This window comes from Opisthocomus hoazin, chromosome 8 (assembly GCF_030867145.1).
Source record: "Opisthocomus hoazin isolate bOpiHoa1 chromosome 8, bOpiHoa1.hap1, whole genome shotgun sequence".
NCBI classification, from domain to species: Eukaryota; Metazoa; Chordata; class Aves; order Opisthocomiformes; family Opisthocomidae; genus Opisthocomus; species Opisthocomus hoazin.
The window spans coordinates 15,880,468-15,901,038 of record NC_134421.1 but is presented as its reverse complement, the minus strand read 5'-3'; the positions used below and the strand labels follow the sequence as shown (position 1 = coordinate 15,901,038).

General features: G+C 46.9%; 1 protein-coding gene across 2 annotated transcripts in view; it reads left to right on the top strand.

Annotated features, from left to right (window-relative positions):
- The window catches only part of TMEM184B (transmembrane protein 184B), a 30,373-nt gene extending 9,900 nt beyond the window's left edge, over positions 1-20,473 (top strand). The window contains exons 2-10 of one of the 2 annotated variants that reach the window (XM_075427825.1): positions 3,103-3,363; positions 5,845-6,010; positions 9,450-9,540; positions 10,076-10,151; positions 13,213-13,304; positions 13,600-13,769; positions 14,976-15,170; positions 16,070-16,093; positions 17,141-20,473. In XM_075427825.1, coding sequence (XP_075283940.1) covers positions 3,163-3,363; positions 5,845-6,010; positions 9,450-9,540; positions 10,076-10,151; positions 13,213-13,304; positions 13,600-13,769; positions 14,976-15,170; positions 16,070-16,093; positions 17,141-17,382 — 1,257 coding nt within the window. In that variant the 5' untranslated portion in view covers positions 3,103-3,162 and the 3' untranslated portion in view covers positions 17,383-20,473. The remainder of the gene's footprint in view (positions 1-3,102; positions 3,364-5,844; positions 6,011-9,449; positions 9,541-10,075; positions 10,152-13,212; positions 13,305-13,599; positions 13,770-14,975; positions 15,171-16,069; positions 16,094-17,140) is intronic. The other variant, XM_075427824.1, reaches the window with a different exon arrangement.
- Positions 20,474-20,571: the final 98 nt, after the last annotated feature.

The window sequence follows — 20,571 nt, the reverse complement described above, 5'->3', positions numbered from 1 at the left end:
TGTTCTAATGATGTGCAGGGCTCGTGTCCTGCTGCATGGTGGTGAAGAGGCATCTCAGAAACAAGGCCTGTTACCACAGCCTGTCCTAGTGATGCTCGTTTTAACAAGGCAAAAGAGGAGCTAGCAGACTTTGAGATGGTGACAGTGAATGAGCTGAAATCCGCTCACCTGCTTAAGGCTCCAGTCATCTCTGCTGTTACCTGTTTCTTAAATATAGTACAGAATTGCTCTTACACTTTCAACTTCTTGCATACAGTAGTCTTTCGTAATAGCTTTGTGCGCTGCTTGTACCTGTCACTGTAGCAGTGGTGTATGGAACTTCAGGAGATTGGAAGGGAAATTGGAAGGTATATGTTAATTTTGCAGATTCAGGAGTACGGTGTTTCTTTGTGTTTCACTACCAAGGAGCATGAACTGCAAGCTGATGCTTATGCCAATAAAAAGCATCATCTGATTAAAAAGTAGTCCTTTGAGGCAGCTGTGAGGAACAGGGGAGTGCTCATGGCTGAGGTGGATTGGGGTTTGGGGTAGGAGAAGTGGATGCCTGGTTAAGGAAGCTTGCGTGTTTTCTTTCACAACACAGTGCTGAAACGAGTTATTGGTTTCAATGGCTGTGTGAATTAAAAGGGATTAGGCGAAGAATGATGCATAATCATGTAATTAACGACAGTTGATGTATAATCACAAGGGGGCAGTGTTAAGGTTACATATACAACTTGAACTTGTAAGTGTCCTTGCTTCTGAGTACGTAACCCTTGTCACGTGAAAATGCTTGTTGATCGCTTTTTGCTGTTCCAGCTTCTTTTAAAAAGAGTGCAGAGAAGGAGAGGAATTTCTCTTCAGATCTTCAGTTCTGCTGATGTTACCAGCGCTGCATTTGGGTCTGTGCTGTCAGTGTGGTTTGATGAGCTGGAGTGTGGAGCTCCAGGTCCTGTCCCTCCTGCCACTGGTGGTCTGCGGTAGAGAACCTCTCCCCCATGAACTTTAGGAAGGGCTTAGCAGCTTCCTCTTTTGCATAGCTCCCAAAGTGCACTGTGATGTGCAGGATTGCAGCTGGCTGGATTTCATTTAGAGCTAGGTTAACCGCAGAGGCATCTGCTCTGATTTCATTTTAGATTTGTGAGCTTAGTGGAAGCTCTCTCAGTGCTGTGAGTGTTCAGTTGCTTCAGAAGTCACTTGCGTGTAAACCTCTTTCTTCTCAAAGCAATAAACCCCCCCCTTGCTACCTTGTAACATTCCTGTCTAGCCTTCATCTCTCCAAATTTTTAGATATAGTATAGATAATGTGATGTGTGTGTGTGTGTGCTTTGAAACTCAAAACGTGACAGTTGTACTTCCTGTACTGATCAGGACTGGAAGGGAATTACCCTTCATTACATGCAGTTATGGAAAGCTGTAACTCGGAGCAGGGATATTTTGGAAAAAGAACAGCTGGAAAGAATGAAGAAAAGCCAAGTTTTATGATTATTTTGTATATTAAACCATAACAGTTGTGCAGCTCCTTCTATAGTAAGAGAACATCTGCTTAAACAAACCCAGATATTTTCCAGGATTTGTATTTGTTCTCTTCCTCCTGTGGAAGAGAGCAGAGATGAGGTGAAATGTGGCGTAAGTAACAACAGAGTGCTGTGCTCTGCTGATGCAAGTGTGTGGTTTGGAGAAGTGTGTGCTGGAGGGGCCATTTGCACACTGTAGTGTGCATGTGGAAATGATTTGCTCCTGGCCCTCTGCTGTTACTGGGCACCTGTTGCCCAGTTTGTGCTGTGGCATCAGGTGAAGAAAGGCTGGGGCAGTTAGTCTTGAATGCAAGTTCTCTTTTGTGTTATGCCATGACCTGTCAGTAAATGACAGATGTGTCCTTCCATGCTGCAGCTGTAAACTGTGGTGATGGATCGTTGGGCTATCCAAGGCCCTTTCCATCTGCTGATTCAAAAGACCTGCGCAAGAGCTACACCTTGCACTTTTACAGAAAGGATATCCCAAAAACTATTAGGAGGTTATCAGAGGAGGCAATATTATGCTGTTCCCCTTGATAACCGTGTCTTTACTACAGCTGCATCAGAAGCAGCTCTGCTAGTGGATAGAACCAATGGCTGCCTGCTTGTGATCTTGGTTTAAGTGGATTATCTTCCTCCAATCCAGAGGTCACGTTAGAGCCTGCTTACAACCAAATTGAAAATAGTAGCTGCTTTAGATCTTAGACCTTCAAGAATTTGTTCCATTGAAAGAAAATTATTGCTTTTCATCCAGGGTGACCGAAGGTCATGCTGCTTTGAAATCTTGCATATCCTTGTGTTCTGGGTGTGTTTTCATGGGTCAGCTGGCTTTTGAAATTAAATTGGGTTAAATTCATATCGTGTAGAAAACAATGCTAAGTTAGTAGAATTAATGACAGGCTGGCTAAGTGTACCACGCCATATGATACTTGGGAGAAGCATCACTTTCATGCTTTCCTTTCTATCAAGCAGAGCTTTCAGCGCGTATCCTTCCAATGAAGGGGCCTTGGACTGAGTGTGATTTTCAGAATGGTGGTAGGAGAGATGGGGGTTGCTTGCTGGAGGAATAAGGATGCTCTTATTTTCCCCTTTCTGCGCAGTGACACTTTGTGGTGCATGTTCCTGTTGCTTGCTGCTGCTTGTTCTTCTGCCTTCCAGATGAAAGCAGAAGACTAAGGCTCTGGCAGACTAACCTAAGACTAGGGCATGGCAGAATAGCCAGTGCTTTTGTGGAAAGTAGAGCTGTTAAATTATGTGTGCCCATCATCTTCCTGCATGGATGGTTTAGATACTTCCTTCTGATCTCAGATGAATGCTGTATTCATCTTGTTCTTAAATATTTTTCTTGTAGAAGGGTGATGACAATGGCAGTGGCAGTGTTTCGTGGTCTCGGGAAGGCTGTGTTGTGAGCAGTAGAGAGGTTCCTGAGTACCACATGATTTGTTGTATCACAAGGGCTGGCAATGGCAGACTTACCCAGGTCCCGTTTGTAAAGCATGTGAGCAGCCTGGTGAAAGGCATGTGAGAGATGCAAAGTACTGTTACTGTTATGCTCCTGAGTCCTTTCAGCTGGGTTCAGTTGCTTTGTGGTTCTCTTCCTTGACAGGTCTTGGCTCGTGGGCGGCTCTCTAGCAATCCCAACTGGAACCTCACACCAGAAGGCACCATGATAGTGATGACTGTCATCACTGCAGCCCCTAGATTGGGGTCAATTGCCACCACTCCAGCTGTGGCTCCCAACTTCTCCCGGATGCCAGAGGATGGCAGTCCCACAGCTGTGGAGCAGCCAATATTCCTCATGACCACCGCTGCTCAGGCCATCTCAGGTTTCTTTGTGTGGACAGCTTTGCTCATCACCTGCCATCAGGTAAAACCCTGTCACTCCTACTTCTCATCCTTTTCTTTTCCCCACATGGAGGAACACGTATGATACCCTAGCATATCTCTGCCAGATACAGCTGTGTGATGGGGTTTGCAGGCTCTGGAGTTCTACCAGGACCTCTGCTTTGGGGTCTAATATGTTATCTGTGCTGATCAAGGTGGCAACTTATATATGAAGGCCTTTTTCTGCCCAGGTTCAGACCGTTTCTGTACTGTGAATGGAGAGGAAGCAAACTCTTTAAAACTAGCAGGTGTAGATCATTTGGCCATCTCTTGAGTACTTGCAGAAAGGTGTGTTATCTCAAGCCATCCTTTCCCAGGTCTTGTAGCTGAATCTAGCTATTTTATTATTGTGTCAGCTGTTAACTAAATGATCATGGTCATCTGTTGTTTAACATACCGCCTTTGATCTCCTGTGCCAGTGAATTCCACACACTGAACTCTGCTGCGGAAAGGAGTAGCAGGAAATGTTTTAATTTTTTTCCCCTCCCCTCTTTCTGGGGCAGGTGTTCTGAGAGCCAGAACAAGTCAAACCCTGCATCCTGTTCCGTACCTCTCTTTCATGCGGTTGTCATGTGAACTGAAAAACACAGTGGGGAAACACAAGCCCTGTTATTTATCAACCTGTGTTTTGTACCTGTTGGTCCGTAGATTCCTGAGTGATGACTAGGATCTAGAAAACTACAGCCTATTGATGGAGTACAGGGGCTAGTGAAGTTAAAAAATGAATTAGTCACTGACGAATAAGAGTTACTCCTGCAGTTTCACCAGCTTGGGTAACAATTACGGGTGCCGTGGGTCCTTCTGTTTCAGAGCACAAATCGATTGCCTACTGAGGGTAGGAAGAAATCTTTCCTCTGCATTATAGCATTGCACGGTTAGACATTAATGCCCCTCTCCACAGAAACCAATGGAGGTCAGTGCCAGAGAGACACTGTTGATTGAAACACGCTGTTGTCCTGTTACAAGGCAGCAGTTCATGTCCTCCTGTAGGTGCACGGATCGCAGGGCTCTTGTGACATCCAAAGGGCAAAGCTTGGAGTCATCTGAACTCTGGTGTCAGCTGTCCCTGTGCTGCGTGAGGTGTGTCACTGGGATTGTCACAAGGAAAAAATATCCCTAAGTTTTTTTAGTTTATTTTCAACTTGTCCTCAGGAAATGGGGCTTTTGTGAGCTCCTCATTGGTTAGGGAGAGGAAACGCAAGTGTTTTGAGCCTTTCAGTTGATTTTTACCAGATCTTGCCAGGAGACAGGGAGAGATGAGCAACAGACAGCTGGGAAGAGACAACCCCCTCTCCCTTATGAGGGAAAGGCAAAATCATCAATGTGTGCTTCATTAGACCTTGGAGAATGCTCACAGCACCCACAAATGCAGGGTGAGTCTTCAGACAAATGCTTGTGCCTCTTCAGCCAGCAGAATTGGTCAGTCGTGAGGCACGTATGTAATAAACTGGCTGTTACTAATCCCGGCAGCTGGGGCAGCAGCTTGATGAGGGTTGCTGTGCGGAGGCCTGGCCTCTGGAGTACGTGCCCTCTGCTGACTCTGTGGCCGACGGAGCTTACCCACAACTCACTCCAAAGTGCTGGCCGTGTTATTAGGCCATTACAGCAGTGGTGCTCGTCTTCAGGGTGTGCTTGTGGTCAATACCTTTTCCAGGAGGTGGGTATTATGTGAAAAAACATCTTAGGTGTGGGATTTAATGACGGCTAACAAACTGTGAGCGGTGGGAGTGGGTAGGGTGGGGACATTGCGCTCCCCCCGGCCAGTGACTTAGAGAGATTTGCATGTGTGCAGTCAGACAAAACAAGTGGTGTGACTGTGTGGTTCCTCTGAGCGTGCTGCGTGAGCTCGGTGCTCGCTTGGTGGCTGACGCTTTGTGGCCATGCTGTCACTGATGTGCAGAATGGCACTTTTAGAGCAGATGGGCTGTGGCTTATCAGCTCTTGGCAGTGCTGTGAAGGGCTCTCTCAGGTTGTTTCAGGTGAAAGTCTCAAAAGCATCCAAAACTGCCAAGAGAGTGAGAGTGTTTGCAATGAGCATGCGCTTAGGTGTATGCACCTTCTCTCTTCAGAGAAAAGCAGCCTGCAGTGTTGTGAATCGTAGGTACTTAAAACAGAATAGCAGGAATATAAGTCTGATAATTGGAAAAAAAGGTTATGAACAAAGAATATGAGCAAGGTGATGATTACAGTAAATGAATTCCATATAAGAAACTAGATTAGAAATGCCTCCCCTTCCTTTTTCTCCTCCTTCACCCTCTCTGCAAACTAAAGGATGCTGTATCAATGCCATATGACGACAGTGATTTTTTTTTTTTTTTTTAAACGTTCATCACCTTGAGGCTGCTGGAGGCAATCGAGAGTTTATTTACTGAGGTTTTTTTTCCTGGCCTAGTTGACTCTCAAGTTCTTTCTCCTCTCTGTTCCATATACCACTGATCCTGGTCTCCCTTCTCCATCCTCTCAGATCTACATGCATCTTCGCTGCTATAGCTGCCCAAATGAACAGCGCTACATTGTTCGGATCCTCTTCATTGTACCCATTTACGCCTTCGACTCATGGCTCAGTCTCCTGTTCTTCACCAATGACCAGTACTATGTTTACTTTGGCACAGTGCGGGACTGCTATGAAGGTAAGGAGGGGTCAGACAGAAGATGGGGGAGGTGGAAAGTCTCTGCCCTGAGAGAACTTTTGCTTCTGATTGGGAACATGGAGAAAGCATCACTGTCACCTGTTGAAACCAAGTTTTATGGTGTGCATTGCTGGATGACCATGGCTTGCTCGGTGACTGAAAATGATAGAATCATGTTTTGGGTCAGGAAGGACTTTTAAAGATCGGCTAGTGCAGCGGCCCTGCCATGGGCTGGGACATCTTTCACTAGATGAGGTTGCTCAAAGCCCCATCCAACCTGACCTTCTCCCTCACTGGCCTAGGAGCATGACAAGAGATGTTGAGCCTTCCCTCCAATGTTCTGTAGAGTCAAAATTTATGATTTTATTTGGTCCTTTGCTTCAGGAAGGTGTAAAGCCTGATTCTAGGTGGGTGTTTAAAGTGAGGTATCAGTTGGCTCCTGGTTCTTGGAACAGCACTTACTTAGCAGCCAGACACTTGTTTTGTCCTGTTTTCTTGGCACAGTTTGTTAGCGACGTATTTTTCTGGTCCCATCCTGTGGCCACTTGTGTGATGGCGCAGGATAGCACAGCTACCACGTGCTGGTGTTCCTGAGGCGTAAAGTGCTTTGGAGTCCTACACAAGAGAGGGTGCCGTGTTCAGGATGATTTGCTGATCGCTTCATTTTCGGTCATCTGCTGCAGATGATACCACTAGCATTTTATGTGAGAGAAATGGTTACTCTCCAATAAATGCTGTCTAAACTTCCCTCCTGATGTCATCCAGGAAGGAGCCTTCTACCCACCCAGCAGCAGAGACTGCACTCCAGCAGTGTGTTTTTGAGGGCTGTTAATCACCATACCCTCATTAAATCATAACTCGCTGGTGCACTTGCTTTGATGAGATCTGCATTGCAGAGAGGTGCCCCTGGCCATGTGAACAAGTTAATCGGCTGAAGGGACCAGCAGGCCCTCCTTCACATCCATGACAATGCTTTGAGATGCAGCAGCAGATGGCAAACGCACACACGTGATTCAGAACGCATCTTTGTTTGGGCCTGGGTTTTTTTCTTCCCTCCTTCCCCGCCCTGCATGCGTGTGCAGGTCTAGCAGGAAGCCTGCTGCTCTGCACAACTCCTCTCCTAGCAACAGCCAGTATCCCTCTGCCTCGCTTACTCAGGGAGTTTGCAAACATCCGAGCATCTGCTCAGGAGGCAGCCCATGCTGCGGAGTTCACTTTGGCACACTGGGCTGTGAGAGAAGACTGTAAGTGGAGGTGAAAGCCCTTGGGTCAGCAGGTTCTCTCTCTTGCTTTTTCTGGGGACTGCTTTGAAACAGCCTTTTTGTTCTCTTCCCTCCCTTGCCATCCACCTCACTTTGTTTTTTTGGGAGTGTTTGAGGTTGCAAAATGGGGAGGAGGTCTGTTAGGGAGTGAGGGGAGAAGACCCTGCTAATAAATTTTTAAAACTGTCTTGGGCCATTTTAGGGCTGCAGTTCATAGTGTGCATTAGGAAGAGCCATTTTTTGGTGTTGCTCTTTCACGTGACTGCTGCTGTACAAACCTGGGTGTCAGTAACACTGACAGAAGTAGATTTTTTTGTTATGTTGATGTCATGAGCACCATCTGATGAATATAGATCAGGAATGGGAGAAGAGTTCTTTTGCTGGTGTTGTGAGCTTCGATAGTTAGCACTCATTTCTTTTGGGAATGGAGGGGCAGATATTCCCCCTCTTTTTTTTTTTTTTTTTTTTTGTTTTGTTTTCTTCCTCTGATGTCACCTCTTCACTAGTGCTTGTGGATTGGGCAGCTGGTATTGTAATGACCACATCAGAGGGCAGGGGTCACTGGAGGACAGTAAGAAAAGCTCAGCTTTTCTTCCTCTGGGTGCTGGGAGCTGTCAGCTAAGTAGCAGGAAAATTGTACGCAAAAGGGGTTACCACAGGTATTTAAATAAGTTTTCCATGGTTGGCATTTTGTCTCCTAATTAAGGCTTTAGGAAAATCATTGTTGTTTGAACATATTTATCTTTGTTCAATAACAAGGATTACAGATGGAATAACAATATCCCAATTACATACATACAAGCAGGTATACCACTGGCTTTTATATGCTGTAGCATTCTTGCCAGCTAGGCACGTCCACAAGCCATAGTATAATGTTTTGAGACTATGAGCATTTTGGGGAGCATAGAGTACCTCTCTTTCAAGGTATGGTTTGGATACTTGTGGAAGAATTAGAGTTGGTGTCTGTCTCTGACTTTGGAAGTTCATCCATGTAGGAAAATTGACCTCAGGTCTAATAATTGGCTGCTTGGTGAAGTCAGCTTCTCAGCACTGTACATTATTAGGCTTTTGTTCTTATTTCAAATTTTCTTGATACTTCTGTTTCCATCTCAAGTTATTTTCTCTTTGTATTATGTTGGTGCTGGGGGCCAAAACCAGAATTTGGGTTTTGGCATTCCAGGGAATGTCCAGGTATAGCCTATCACAGAAAATTATGTTGAAAGGAGGGTCGTGTGATCTGTCATTTTGCCCCAAGGCTGTACGTGCCAAATTTAGGAATACAATCCTTGCCTTAAAAATCTCACAACTGTGTGAGGGTCCAGCAGGGATTATAACAAGTCAAGAGAGTGGCAGACAGAGCACACACAGGCTTACTCCACGTGCAGTTAAGTGGGTGTGGATCCCATGAAAAGTATATGTGTCTGTAGTTATGATGAGAGCCCTCGCCACAGTGTCTTCACCTCAGTTTATATGTATCAGCAAAACTGATCCTTGAAGAGAATTGAAATGGGGCAGAGTATTTAGCAGTCAGTCTGAGAAGGCTCTTCCTCATCTGTACCAGGTTGCTGGGGAAGGCAGAAAAGAGGTGGCCCAAAGAGAAGGCTATTCAGTACGCAAGAAATGTCAGCTTTCTGAGGAAATGAAGCACAAAGCCTGTTTTTCAAAAATCTCCACCAGACATGAAAACAGTGTTTCACTGATTGGTAAAAACCCTCTGTTTCTCCAACTCTTATGTGTACAGTCTGGTTACCTCGGAGAGAGAAACTGTGTTCATCACCTAAAAGGTTAAATACAGGAGATAAGATAGGATTGCTGGATCAGAGATAACTTTTCCAAATGATCTATTACCAGTGTAATGTCCTGGAATAATGCACAGGAACCCTGTAAAGAATGCCATCTTACAGATGCCAAGTAAAACAGGCTGACCACAGTTTTAAATGGTCCTGTGACCCTTTTGGCATAAGTCATGGAACTGGCCTGGGACCTTGGCCAAACTCCAGCTCAGATAGTCTTGTGAATGCTGAGGTAGGATGATAAACACAGTGCAAACAATCTGGAGCACTTTGAAGGGAAAGATGCTGCATAAGCAGTCGCTGCTAATGCTTGGTCTGTTGCCTGTACTCGGTCCATGCACCTGTTTTGAAGTTGGTTGTCATTTTACTCTGATGTCTTTGCAGCCTTTGTAATATACAACTTCCTCAGCCTCTGCTATGAGTACTTGGGAGGGGAGAGCTCCATCATGTCTGAGATCAGAGGGAAACCAATTGAGTGAGTATTTATACTGTTTACAACATGACACACTCATCCTTCTGTGCCCATCTACTGTGCCTCTGTCCTTGCCCTGAAAAACTGTGTCAGGTGGCAAATGTCTGCTGGGACTGGGCAGCACGGATGGTGATGATTTACCAGTACCCTGCTCTGAGACAGATCAGGCTGATCACATCCTCTTAGGCAAGCTGGACTGATTCACAGCTTTTCTGGACACCTGCCTACTCATTTGTTTCTTTTATTCTTCACTTACCCTCCTTTAAATCTTTTCTGTCTTCAGTTGGTTGTGTGTGCTTCCTCCAGGGTCTGTGTTTCTCCCCATGTTACTCAGTTTTCAAAAAAACAAAATAAGGTGGTGGTGGGGGAAAGATTGTAGTGTGGGATCAGGCTCTGAAAGAGAGTAAATGTAATCGTGGTTGGAGAAAGCACCAGTCCTGCAACTTTGCTACAGAGAGATAGACAAAGAAGGTAGGAATCTTGCACTCTAGCCCAAATCTTGCTTCTGAACCCTGTCATCTTGTGTTGGCTCTTTCAGGTCCAGCTGTGTGTATGGGACTTGCTGCCTGTGGGGAAAGACCTATTCAATTGGATTCCTGAGGTTCTGCAAACAGGTATGGGCTGGAGGAACTGTGCCATCCTCCAGAAATGAATGAAATGTGTGTGGGTGGCAGTGGTGCCTTTTGCTGCTGAACTACTGAGATGAGCACTCCTTTGAGGGGGTTTATAATACCATTTTGAGAGGCCTGCAGACTGCTGAGAAGAGGGGGTGTTTCAGGGTTTGTTTTGAATGATCTTAACATTTTACTACTCAACCCTGCATCAGGAAGGCCTAATTTATCTCATGGATCTGATGTAGCCCTGGGAAGAAATTCTGATTCCCTCATCCCTTTCTGGATGGAAGAGGTCCCAACTTTAAGAAATTGGTGGCTGTGTTGTTGCAGACACCCCACAGTTGTGTAACAGCCTCCTGAATTCCCAGTGCTGCTGTTGTGGTTTTGGAGTTGAGGAGGGGGTGGAGGTTAAGCGTGACACAATTCTTTGTAGGAGGAACCGAGTATTGCCCACCATGGGTGCCTGTCTATGCTGACTTGGGTATGTCGAGGGGGAGGGAATGGTGGAGATCTAAACCTCGATCAGCCCTTGTCTGCTCACCCCAGGTCAGTCACCTCTGGCTGCCATGAAACACAGGTGAGTTTCAAGGCTTTGCTCACTTGCTGAAATGATCACATGAGGTTTCTCTGGAGACAGCGTGAAGCACGTCTGGTTCTTTGAAGGGGCTCAGGTCATTGTAATTCCAGTCACTTGGTCTAGATACCTGCCCTGGCTTCTCCTCCACATCATGACCCATGTTCTGTGTTTTAGCAACATGCAGAAATATCAAAGGTACAATTCAGCCTCATACTAAATATCCAGTGTTAATCTCTGCAGCACAATTGGCCTTTTTCAAAGGACCACATTTTTCTTTTCTCTGTCCCATATTCTGTCCTCATGGCTTTCCGGTTTTCTTCCCTGATACTTTGTTTTCTTACCTGCTGACAGTATACTGCTTCACCTGTTTCTGTTGGGCTTCATTTGTACACCCTTTGTTTGATTCGATGCATTACCTATTCTTTTTGCTCCTAATGTTAACTTTTATGTTTTAAATATGTCATAAGCAGAGGTGATGCCCATCAAGGTGAGTGAACGCTAGAGAAATAATTTCCCCTAGGCCTCTTGTTTCTCATGTACTGCAGCCTCTGGTGGTTATCTCCACATGGGTTGCACCTGGCTGTGTTTGGAAAGTTTCTTCACACCAGTGAAGACTAGAAGCACTTTTTATGTTTTGGCAGGGGCATGTGTGTGTCTGCCGGCTTCTGCAAATCCTCAGCTCATTTGGTAACTGGCTTAGGTGGATATTTTGCTTTTTCTTTGCTGCTGTCTGACAGCAATTCTTCTAGTCAGGTCTGCGCTTTGCAGACTGCTAAGTCTGTAGTGGAGGCTGTGAGGGAGGTGTCTTGCAAAGTAATGTTTAAATACTTCCGTCCTTCTTGGCTCGAGCTTAAATTTTGCCTTGGTGAGAAGTCTTTGACACCAAGACTCGCTTTCTGGTACTTCTAGACTTCCAGGATGGCAGAGTAAGACCTTTCAAGGCAAATTCCTGGGAAGGCTGGTGCAAAAAGGCAACAGAGCACACATCAGTGATGATCTGTGTGGTATCCACCATCGTGATGATCAGGAAGAGGAATGTGCTGGAAGGAGCACCTTGCCCATTTTATCACTGTTCTCAGCACCTCTGGCACTCTTGTTGCCTCCCACCACCATCTGCCCATTTTCTGCTTTTTCCAGCCCCTTTCATCCTGAAGGAATCTGTGTGTTATAACCATTCCTTCTTTCCATCTTCACCACCACCCTAAGCTGTGGGTCAGTCAGCTGCAGCAGTTGGGTGGTGTGCTGGTGGCTGCGGTGTAAAATCTGGAGAGCTTGTTTCCTTAAAGATGTCTTTATCAAGATTCTTTGCTGGGTCTGTGTCTGGTGACCGTCATAGATGGGTCACACCACTATCCATGTGCTTCCTGTATGCCATAGCATCTTCTAGGGAAGCAACTAAAAATAGGACATGGTGGTTTGGGTTGCAGGGAAATGGTTAAAACATCCCCAAATTGGAAGGAGGGGAAACTCGGAGGACAGAGTTGTTTACAAATTAGCTTGACCTTTTCCAGTTCACATATTTACAGTGACTCACTAACTGGCATGTGCTGGGGTTTTTAATCTCCTTGAAGTCTTATGACCACTAACAAATTGCATCGTATCCAAAGCAATTATTCCTGTTTGGTTTTGCCTTCTTTCCATACACAGCCCTCCCCACATGTGTGCAGGTCAACACCTGTTCAGGCTCTTCCAGCCTCCTTCAGCGAGACATGGGTGACATTTTTAGGGTCGTGTCTATCTGCTGTCTTAGGACCTTGGAGTTCAGCACATCCAGAAAGATGAAGTATGGGGTTGCTTTGAGAGAGGAGGAATCCCAACAGGAGCAATGATTTGTACTGGCAGAATGGGTTGAACTGATCCCAGAGCCTTTGGGGAGATTCAGTAAAGGTCATGTGGGTCACAAATGAATAGTTCTTCTTTCTGTCTGGCAACACATATTGGTGTGTATACAAAATGTCGTAACATGGTGGCAATTGTCAAAGTTCTGCCTCGGAGAGCTGTATTCCCCTCCTGTCCAGGGGACCATCTTGCCTAGCTTTGTGGCAGCCAGAGACTGGAGTTTGCTTCCCTTCCCTGGTATCCCTTTGTTAAACTTGCTGTGTCTGTACCATAGCACAGTATGGGATTTTTTTTTTTTTTTCTTGGGCCTTTGCCATATATAAATGCACTGCAGCACAGCCTGTGAAAGACAGCTCTGGAGGAGCGCTGCTGAGCAGTTTCTACGTGCAACCTACAGAGATACTTTTTTCTTCCCATCCTGGAAGAGTAGATAGCACCCATCCTTCTTCTGAATCTCTTTTATCTCCTGTTGAGTGCTGCTGCCCTCAAGCACAATCGATTAACAAGCAGTGGGGTCAGACTCCATGTTGGGGCTGGATTGTGTTGTGTTGCTGTGTTGTCCCAGTGGAGACACTGTCATGGTGGTTGTTTGGAAACTTGGCCTCTTGGACCTCTGGTCGTCTTATTCCTCTCTCATTCCTGTAGGCTACCCTGCAGTTCTGTGTGGTGAAGCCTCTCATGGCGATCAGCACAGTCATCCTTCAGGCCTTCGGCAAGTACCAGGATGGTGACTTTGAGTAAGTTTATTTGTCTAGAAAGTGTCAGCTGCCCCTTCTCTGCCCAGCTGTGCTTATAGTCCATATGTGTTCTGGGCCATGGGAAAAGACGGAGGGACAACATGGGCTGAATATGCATGTGAGAAAAGAGGGCAGGGGTAAGCCTGTTGGTTTCAGGTTTTTTCTACCTCAGTTTGGGGGAGGGAATGGGACAGGGACACAGGAAGGAAGTGGGGTCTTAGAACTCCCCAGTGACAGCAGCAAGGGGAAAAGATCATACTGAAGTTTCAGGCATTCATGTATCTTCTCTTTTCAGTGTAACCAGTGGCTACCTCTACGTGACGATCATCTACAACATCTCTGTCAGCCTGGCACTGTATGCCCTCTTCCTTTTCTACTTTGCCACACGTGAGCTACTCAGTCCCTATAGCCCAGTCCTCAAGTTCTTCATGGTGAAGTCTGTCATCTTCCTGTCCTTCTGGCAAGGTGAGCTGCTTTTCCCTTCGCTTGGTAGGCACAAAGAGCCCTCTGCAGGGGCTGAGACACTAGAGTTGATAGAGCAGATGCTGATTAATAGCTGAAATGTCTTTCCGTCTTAGTATTATTATGTTTGTTTTACAGTCTTTCGTTGCTTCATGTTCATCTTTGTTTCTGCGCTCCTGAATCCTTACTACCCCTGTGCGTGTGCATGTGCATACGCATATCTGCCTGGCAAAATCAGCTGTTTGGATGAAGAGTCCTTCACATTCTTGGAACAGTCATAAAGCACAAGCTGCCAGCACTTTTTCTGCATGCTGCCATTTTATTGATTAAAGTGGCACATCTAAAAATTTTTAGTACTTTTTTTTTAGTGCTCTATAAATAAAATTTTAATGGTGTGTCTGTGATTCATGTGAAGCAGAAAACTGGCTGAATGCAGTGTGTGCTGCCACAGAACACCACTGAGCAGAAGGACATTCAGAATATGTACACATGATGCAGAGGCACATTCAGCAAGCTGAAATTCTGCCTAAGCCTAGTGCTTCTTACTAACTGGCTCTAAGCATTTCCCTGTTCAATGCCCTACTTAAGTTTACAGAGTTGCACTTCAAAGACTAATTGAGTAGGAAGTTAGGTGGAATTTAGGCTGTTGAAGTATGGCCCATCCTCCTTGTCCGCAGACAGACTAAAAAGCTGTCTGCTTTATCACCTTGAGCCATCTGGTCACACACATTCTGCCTTCTCTGGAATTCTTCAGCCACCTGGCAATGGACATGGAAAAATATCTTTCTTGCAATGGTGTGTCAAAACCACATTGTGCTTAAATGAAAAGCTCCATTACGTCAATTTTTGCTCTAGGTAGTGGAAGTGCTGAGGTCACAGAAGTGCTCATAGAAATATCTGACTGCTTGCTACCCTTTTGGACTTTAGATTAAGTCCTGCAGCAGCTGGTTCCACAGATTATGCATCAGTTGAGAACAGAAGAGGGTCAGTGTTGGAACATTCTTTGCTTAAATGTATCTCTTATTTATTCCTCCTTTCTCTGTTGCACAGGTGAGCGTGGGTGGGAGTATCTAGCCTGCTCTGTTTGTAGCTTCTGTGTTAAATGGGTTTGCACCTAGGACATGCAGCACAGACAGCTATTTCCATTCCTTGCAGTTAGTGTGCGATCATGTTTTCTGCACATTTACATGAGCTTGTTGTTTTGTTTAGGGATGCTGCTAGCCATCTTGGAAAAGTGTGGTGCCATCCCCAAAATCCACTCTGCCAACGTGTCTGTGGGTGAAGGCACCGTAGCTGCTGGCTATCAGGACTTCATCATTTGCGTGGAGATGTTCTTTGCAGCCATCGCCCTCCGCCATGCCTTCACATACAAGGTGTATGTGGACAAGAGACTTGATGCCCAAGGTAGGAAATATGCCAGCGCGTGTGGCACGTCTGTTTGGTAATGAGACTGGGTGGAGACTGGTCCCTCTAGCAACCACCACGCTGATATGACTCCCAACCTGAGTGCTTGGAAAAACATCACATCTCCTCCTCCGTGGTGTCTGAACAGATCAATTGTGCAACAGCTCCGCAGGGCAGAAACCTTGCCTGAATTGCATTGTTCCCTTTTCAGTTCCCCAGTATGCCACCCACGAGAGCTTGTTGCAGGCCCGAGGGCTGCAAGAAGTTGCATCCTTTTGGTAGAGTGGGTTTGTCCGCCTTCCCGTCTGCCCAAAGGGGAACTCCATCGCTCCAGATTGCGCAACAGACTGAAGGCAGGAGGGACAGGGCCTGAAACAGCCTCTGTTTTGAATCTGGCTCGGGAAGATGAGGCTGTGCTTTGGCAACATGTTTGGCTTGGAGGAGGAGGATCTTCCTGTAACGACTTCGAGAGGGCTGGGCTGCGAGAAATCTTATTCCGGGGAAGAGGGAGGTAGATGTTATCTGTGGGAAAAGGGGGTTCTTATGCCCAGTCTAAGCAAGTACATTCAGTGTTCTCCAAATAAAGGGCTTCCTTCCTGGTGGGGGAGTTTGTGCTGAGGTGTGGGAGGACAGCCGCCGTGGGGCAGTGTTCATGTAGATGACCCCTCCATCCCAGCCAGCTCCAGAGGTTTTGGAAGGACAGTGGCTGCAGCTGGGGGAGATGAGATCTGCGGGTGATGAAAGGGTAAACTGGCCAGTACAGTGGGGGATGTGTCGGTGGTGGGTCTTGTTCAGTTCTTGTTATTTCCTCTCTCTCTTTCTCTCTTTCTTTCTCTGTCTCTCTCTCTCTCCTCTCCCTTTTATCTCTCCCTTGCTTTGGCCACTGGTCCCTGGTGCAGCTGTTCCATCGTATGGACCGTATGGTAGGTACAGCATGCTCTGTGTGTTTGTCTCTGTTTTTTTTAACTGGGATGCTGTTCTGTTCTGATTCCCAGCCTGTCTACTGCCTACTCTGTCCCTTGTTCCCCCTTCCTTGTAGGTCTGTAACTCGACTGCCTCACACAGCTGCTTTAGGGTTGTCTGGATCATAGGTTGTAAGACAGCCACCTAGCTTTAGAGCATTTCTGTCAGGACTGTGTGAATCTCTCTCCAAAGAGCAGCACAGGCTCTCGGAGGAGCTGGTTTGCTCTCTCGCCCCAGCCTCCCTTCACTTTCGTAATTGCCACAGATGATCAGCATGCGTTGGTTTTTGGGGAGCTCGTCCCCAGGGCTGAGCAGAGCCAGGAGCCCACGCTGGAAATGGGACCTAGAAGGCATGAGAAATGGCAGCTCCTAGAAGGACATACAGCCTTCCTCTGTGCTCAGCACTTGGGTGGGACAGTCTCCAACTGTTGCTTCCTTCACGCTGTCACTGTGACACTCCTTACTCGTGGGGTGGTTCTGCCTCTAGTAGTGCCTGTTCCCTTCCTTTCCCTCCTTTGTGCTGCTTTCCACTTCTGTGATCGCTTTCCTGTGGGCACTCCGATGCCGCCTGTCGGTCTAATTTCCAATGAGTGAAAATGGCAAATACCATTTCTCCTCGGTTTTTAGAATTTCCTTGGTTTTTGTCTTCTGACGCCCTTTTTACATGAGCACTTCCCTGCCTTACTGTCTTCGTTGCACACCCAAGCCAGCACAGGCAGTGTGTAGCAGAGCTTGCTGCTGTGGGTGTGTCCCATTCTCACAGCATGTCCCCCGTTTGGTGCTGCGGTGGATTCACTTGGCCAGCAGTGGCTGGATTTAGGAGCACTACTGGTAAAACTTGACACCATTTGTGCAGAATTTCCTCAGCAGCTGCTTAAGGAAGTCTGTAAAGTAACTTCTGCAGGATCTAAGAGTGCATGTTCCCTGTTCTCCTTACCTTCGTGTTAAGGGGTGTGGGGGAAGGCAGCAGTATTCTTCACTTGTCCCTCCCCCTCTTACCCCAACAGGTCGCTGTGCTCCCATGAAGAGCATCTCCAGCAGCCTCAAGGAGACCATGAACCCCCACGACATTGTCCAAGATGCGATCCACAACTTCTCCCCAGCCTACCAGCAGTACACTCAGCAGTCAACGCTGGAGCATGGCCCACCCTGGCGCAATGGCAGTCATGTTATCTCGCGCTCCCATAGCTGCTCGGGTGCCCGCGATAACGAGAAGACCCTCTTGCTGAGCTCTGACGATGAATTCTAGGAGGGGAAACTGCCAGCACAGACTGTCATTTTCCTTCTCTTGTTGTTTTTTTTATGGGTTTTTTTAATTTATTAAAGCAGAAACACACAAGTCATATCACTTCCTAGAGAGTGCAGATTGCAGAATTGGGCACTTCCCATTAGCTTTTGAGCGGTGTGGAGGTGGGAGAATGGCCAGGACTCCATTCTTGAGCCCATTCCTTACAGCAGCGATTGACTGGAATTAATTGAAGCAAAGCTCTAGGATTTGGGGCTCTGGCCTCCCACACCTGCCCAGCTTGATGTGGAGCGTGAGTGGCCAGAGCTTGGAATTGTGGCCAAAAATGTTTCTGTTTTTTTTCCAACTGGACAACCTGACTGCTTTGTATTCCTTTTCCTGAATGGTTGGCGTAGGCACAGTTTTCTCTCCCAGCTCCCTGGTACTAACATCTCTGTGATCCTTGGGAAGTGAGATTAGGATGCAGCGATAAGCATTCCTGAGGACCAGACCAGAGACTGGTCTCTCTACAGCCATTGCCTTGAATGCTTAGTGAGGAACATCTGCCCCTGTGCTCCTCAGCACCTGGTTGTGCAGTCCTGTACTTCAGTGAGCAAGGGGGAAAAGGACAGGACTTTATTCCTGTTCCTCCGTTCCCCGCATCCCCTGTACTCCCCATCAAAGCTGATGCTTGTTGAAGCTCAGAAGGGATGGAATTACTGTCTTGTGAGGGCGGGGATTTCTAGTCACCAGATGTCCAAGCTTCCCATCTGTCCTGCATTTCCGTGGCGAGAAGCCTCTGTGGAGCATCTGTCTTCTGCTGACAGGACTGAGGACTGGCCATGATGGGTGGTAGAAGTTTGTAGAGCTCTGGCCCTTTCATCCCTCTTTGGGAAAGGAAGATATGTAAACGCTGAGACATTTTTTACTTCTTGTTTCCTGTCCTTCACTGACATAGCTGCCCCTTTTAAAGGTGTGGATTGTACCAGGTAGCTGCCAGAGCAGGTCCTGGTCTCTCGCGGGTAGCTCTCCCCATGCTGGTCATCACTGACTTCCCCTGTGAGCTGCACAAGTTTTTGCCCTTAGGCTGAAGCGTTACGGAAGGGATGTTGCACACTCCTCCTTTGCTTTTTATCTCCATAGCTGTTCCAGGCCAAACTGGAGCAGATTTGAAACCTGACATGACTTGGCTGGTTAAAATTGTCCCTCCTGGTTTCACAGGCAGCAGTTGCTGCTGCACACTTTGCAGGCCCTGCGATGCTATCAAGGGTGGAGCCAGCATCCATGGGAGCGGGAAAAGAAGCTTCCCCTTGCTTTTCTTGGATTTTAGATTGGCCCCTAAGTATTTAGTGAAACCAAAATAAGAATGATGCTTCTAGATCTATCCAGGGACCAGTAAATGCCTCTTGCTTGCTTAAAATTGTCTAGGGGAGGAGGGGGGAGCACACTCAAGTGCTACGGATCAGATGCCCCTACCTCTAAGCAGAAAGCAAAATGGAGAGGTTGGAGCAAGCTGCTGTGTTTTTCTTGGCTATGGTTTCTCTGTTCCTCTCCTGCTTGATGCCTACCGGGCCGTCAGCAGACCCGTGCGTTTCCAGATGGCCCCTTGTTGCTCTGCTAGGAGGACTGGGGTCTGGCGTACTGCCTGGCGTTTACCTTTCCTCTTGTGTCCTAATCTACGCGCTTGCTCATTTTGCTTTCTCAGAAGCGACTGTGAGCAAAGAGCACCTCATTTCCTCAGCACCCCTGCCAGAAGTGTGGGGTCAGGAGCAGGGGAAAAAGGGCTTGAAGAGAGGTGGGTTTGCTCCCTGCTGTGCGGATAGAGTAGGGGAGGGCTTAAGAACGGTGTCTCCTTCCGTACTCGCGTGTCTTGCGGACAGTGAAGCAGGTGGCAGCAATGGTGCTGACTCTTGAGGGAGCTGGAGGCAGGGCCAGCGGATCCAGCAGCTTCTCTGCTGCTGGATTTCCCCATTTGCACACATCCTGCGATGCCATGCAGTTAGTTACTGCTTTTCCCAAATCTGTCGCTGCTTCAGTGGACGTGCAAACGCTGTCTGCCAGGCTTTGTGTGGGCTTGGTGTAAAGCTCCTTTTCCTCATGCCATAAGCCGCCTGGAAGGCGAGGCTGAAGATTGAATGGGCTTTCCTTCCATCTTCCATGGCTTTGCTTAGTAGTCCTTTAGTGTGAGATATTTATGTTAAACCTCCCCTCTCTCTTAGGGAAATGGGGCACGGGGCATGATCCCTTCCTCCTGTTCCCTTGCATTTGCAGGCCTTGATGATGTCCCAGTGTCACTGGTGACTGTCCCCAATCTTTCTTGCGTGGGGTGGCTGAGATCTGAAATCTCTGGGCTTGCCCTGTTGAGCTTGAAGATGATCCAGGCTTGGGGAAGTGTTTTTTTAAAAATTATTTTGAAATGTATGCTGCATATATATGCTGTGCAGAGGATCTGGATATTCTCGAAGCTTCCTGTGTGTAGTGGTTTAAAGTATAACCCTTTTGCACTAGCTGCCTTTGGAAAAGCCTGATGAAGAACTAGCGCCCAAACAACAGCCAGCTGCCATGCATCATTATTTTTTATATATATATATATATTTTTTTTAACACCACACAAAATCATCTCTGAGCTTCCTGCTCTCCCTCATAACAGGTAAGTGCCAGAGCAAGGACTGGCTCTTAAGCCGCTCTGGCATGGAGGAACAAATACAAGACCCAGAGCTTGAGACCGAGGAGGCCCAGGCATATGTGGTCTTGCAGGCCTGCTTGCGGTAGCCCAGGGCCCCAACAAACGTGTTGGTTCCAGGAGTGGGCCCTTGGAGCTGCTCTCCCTCACCTGCTTCCCCTCTCCTTCCTTCCTTCCTTCTTGTTTACCATGTAACATACCCATGGGATTTGTTTATTATTTTTCCATATAGCGTAGTTCTTTGTATATAAACAACGGAAAAAAAAATGTATGATAAATAAGACAGAGTCACCTAGTTTTGTACCTATTGTGTTTAACTGATGCGAGCTCAGCGACAAGCTGCTCTTTCTATTTTGGTCTTTGTGACGTTATACTCTGCAGAAATGAGCAAATATGATGACAAATAAAAATATAGAGATAATATAGATTGTACTTAAGCTGCCTTTGCGTGGTGCTGTCTGGGTGACTTCTCAGAGCTGATTTTGAGTTTTTGCTCATGGCAGGGGTTGAGGCTATGTCTTGTCCTCCTA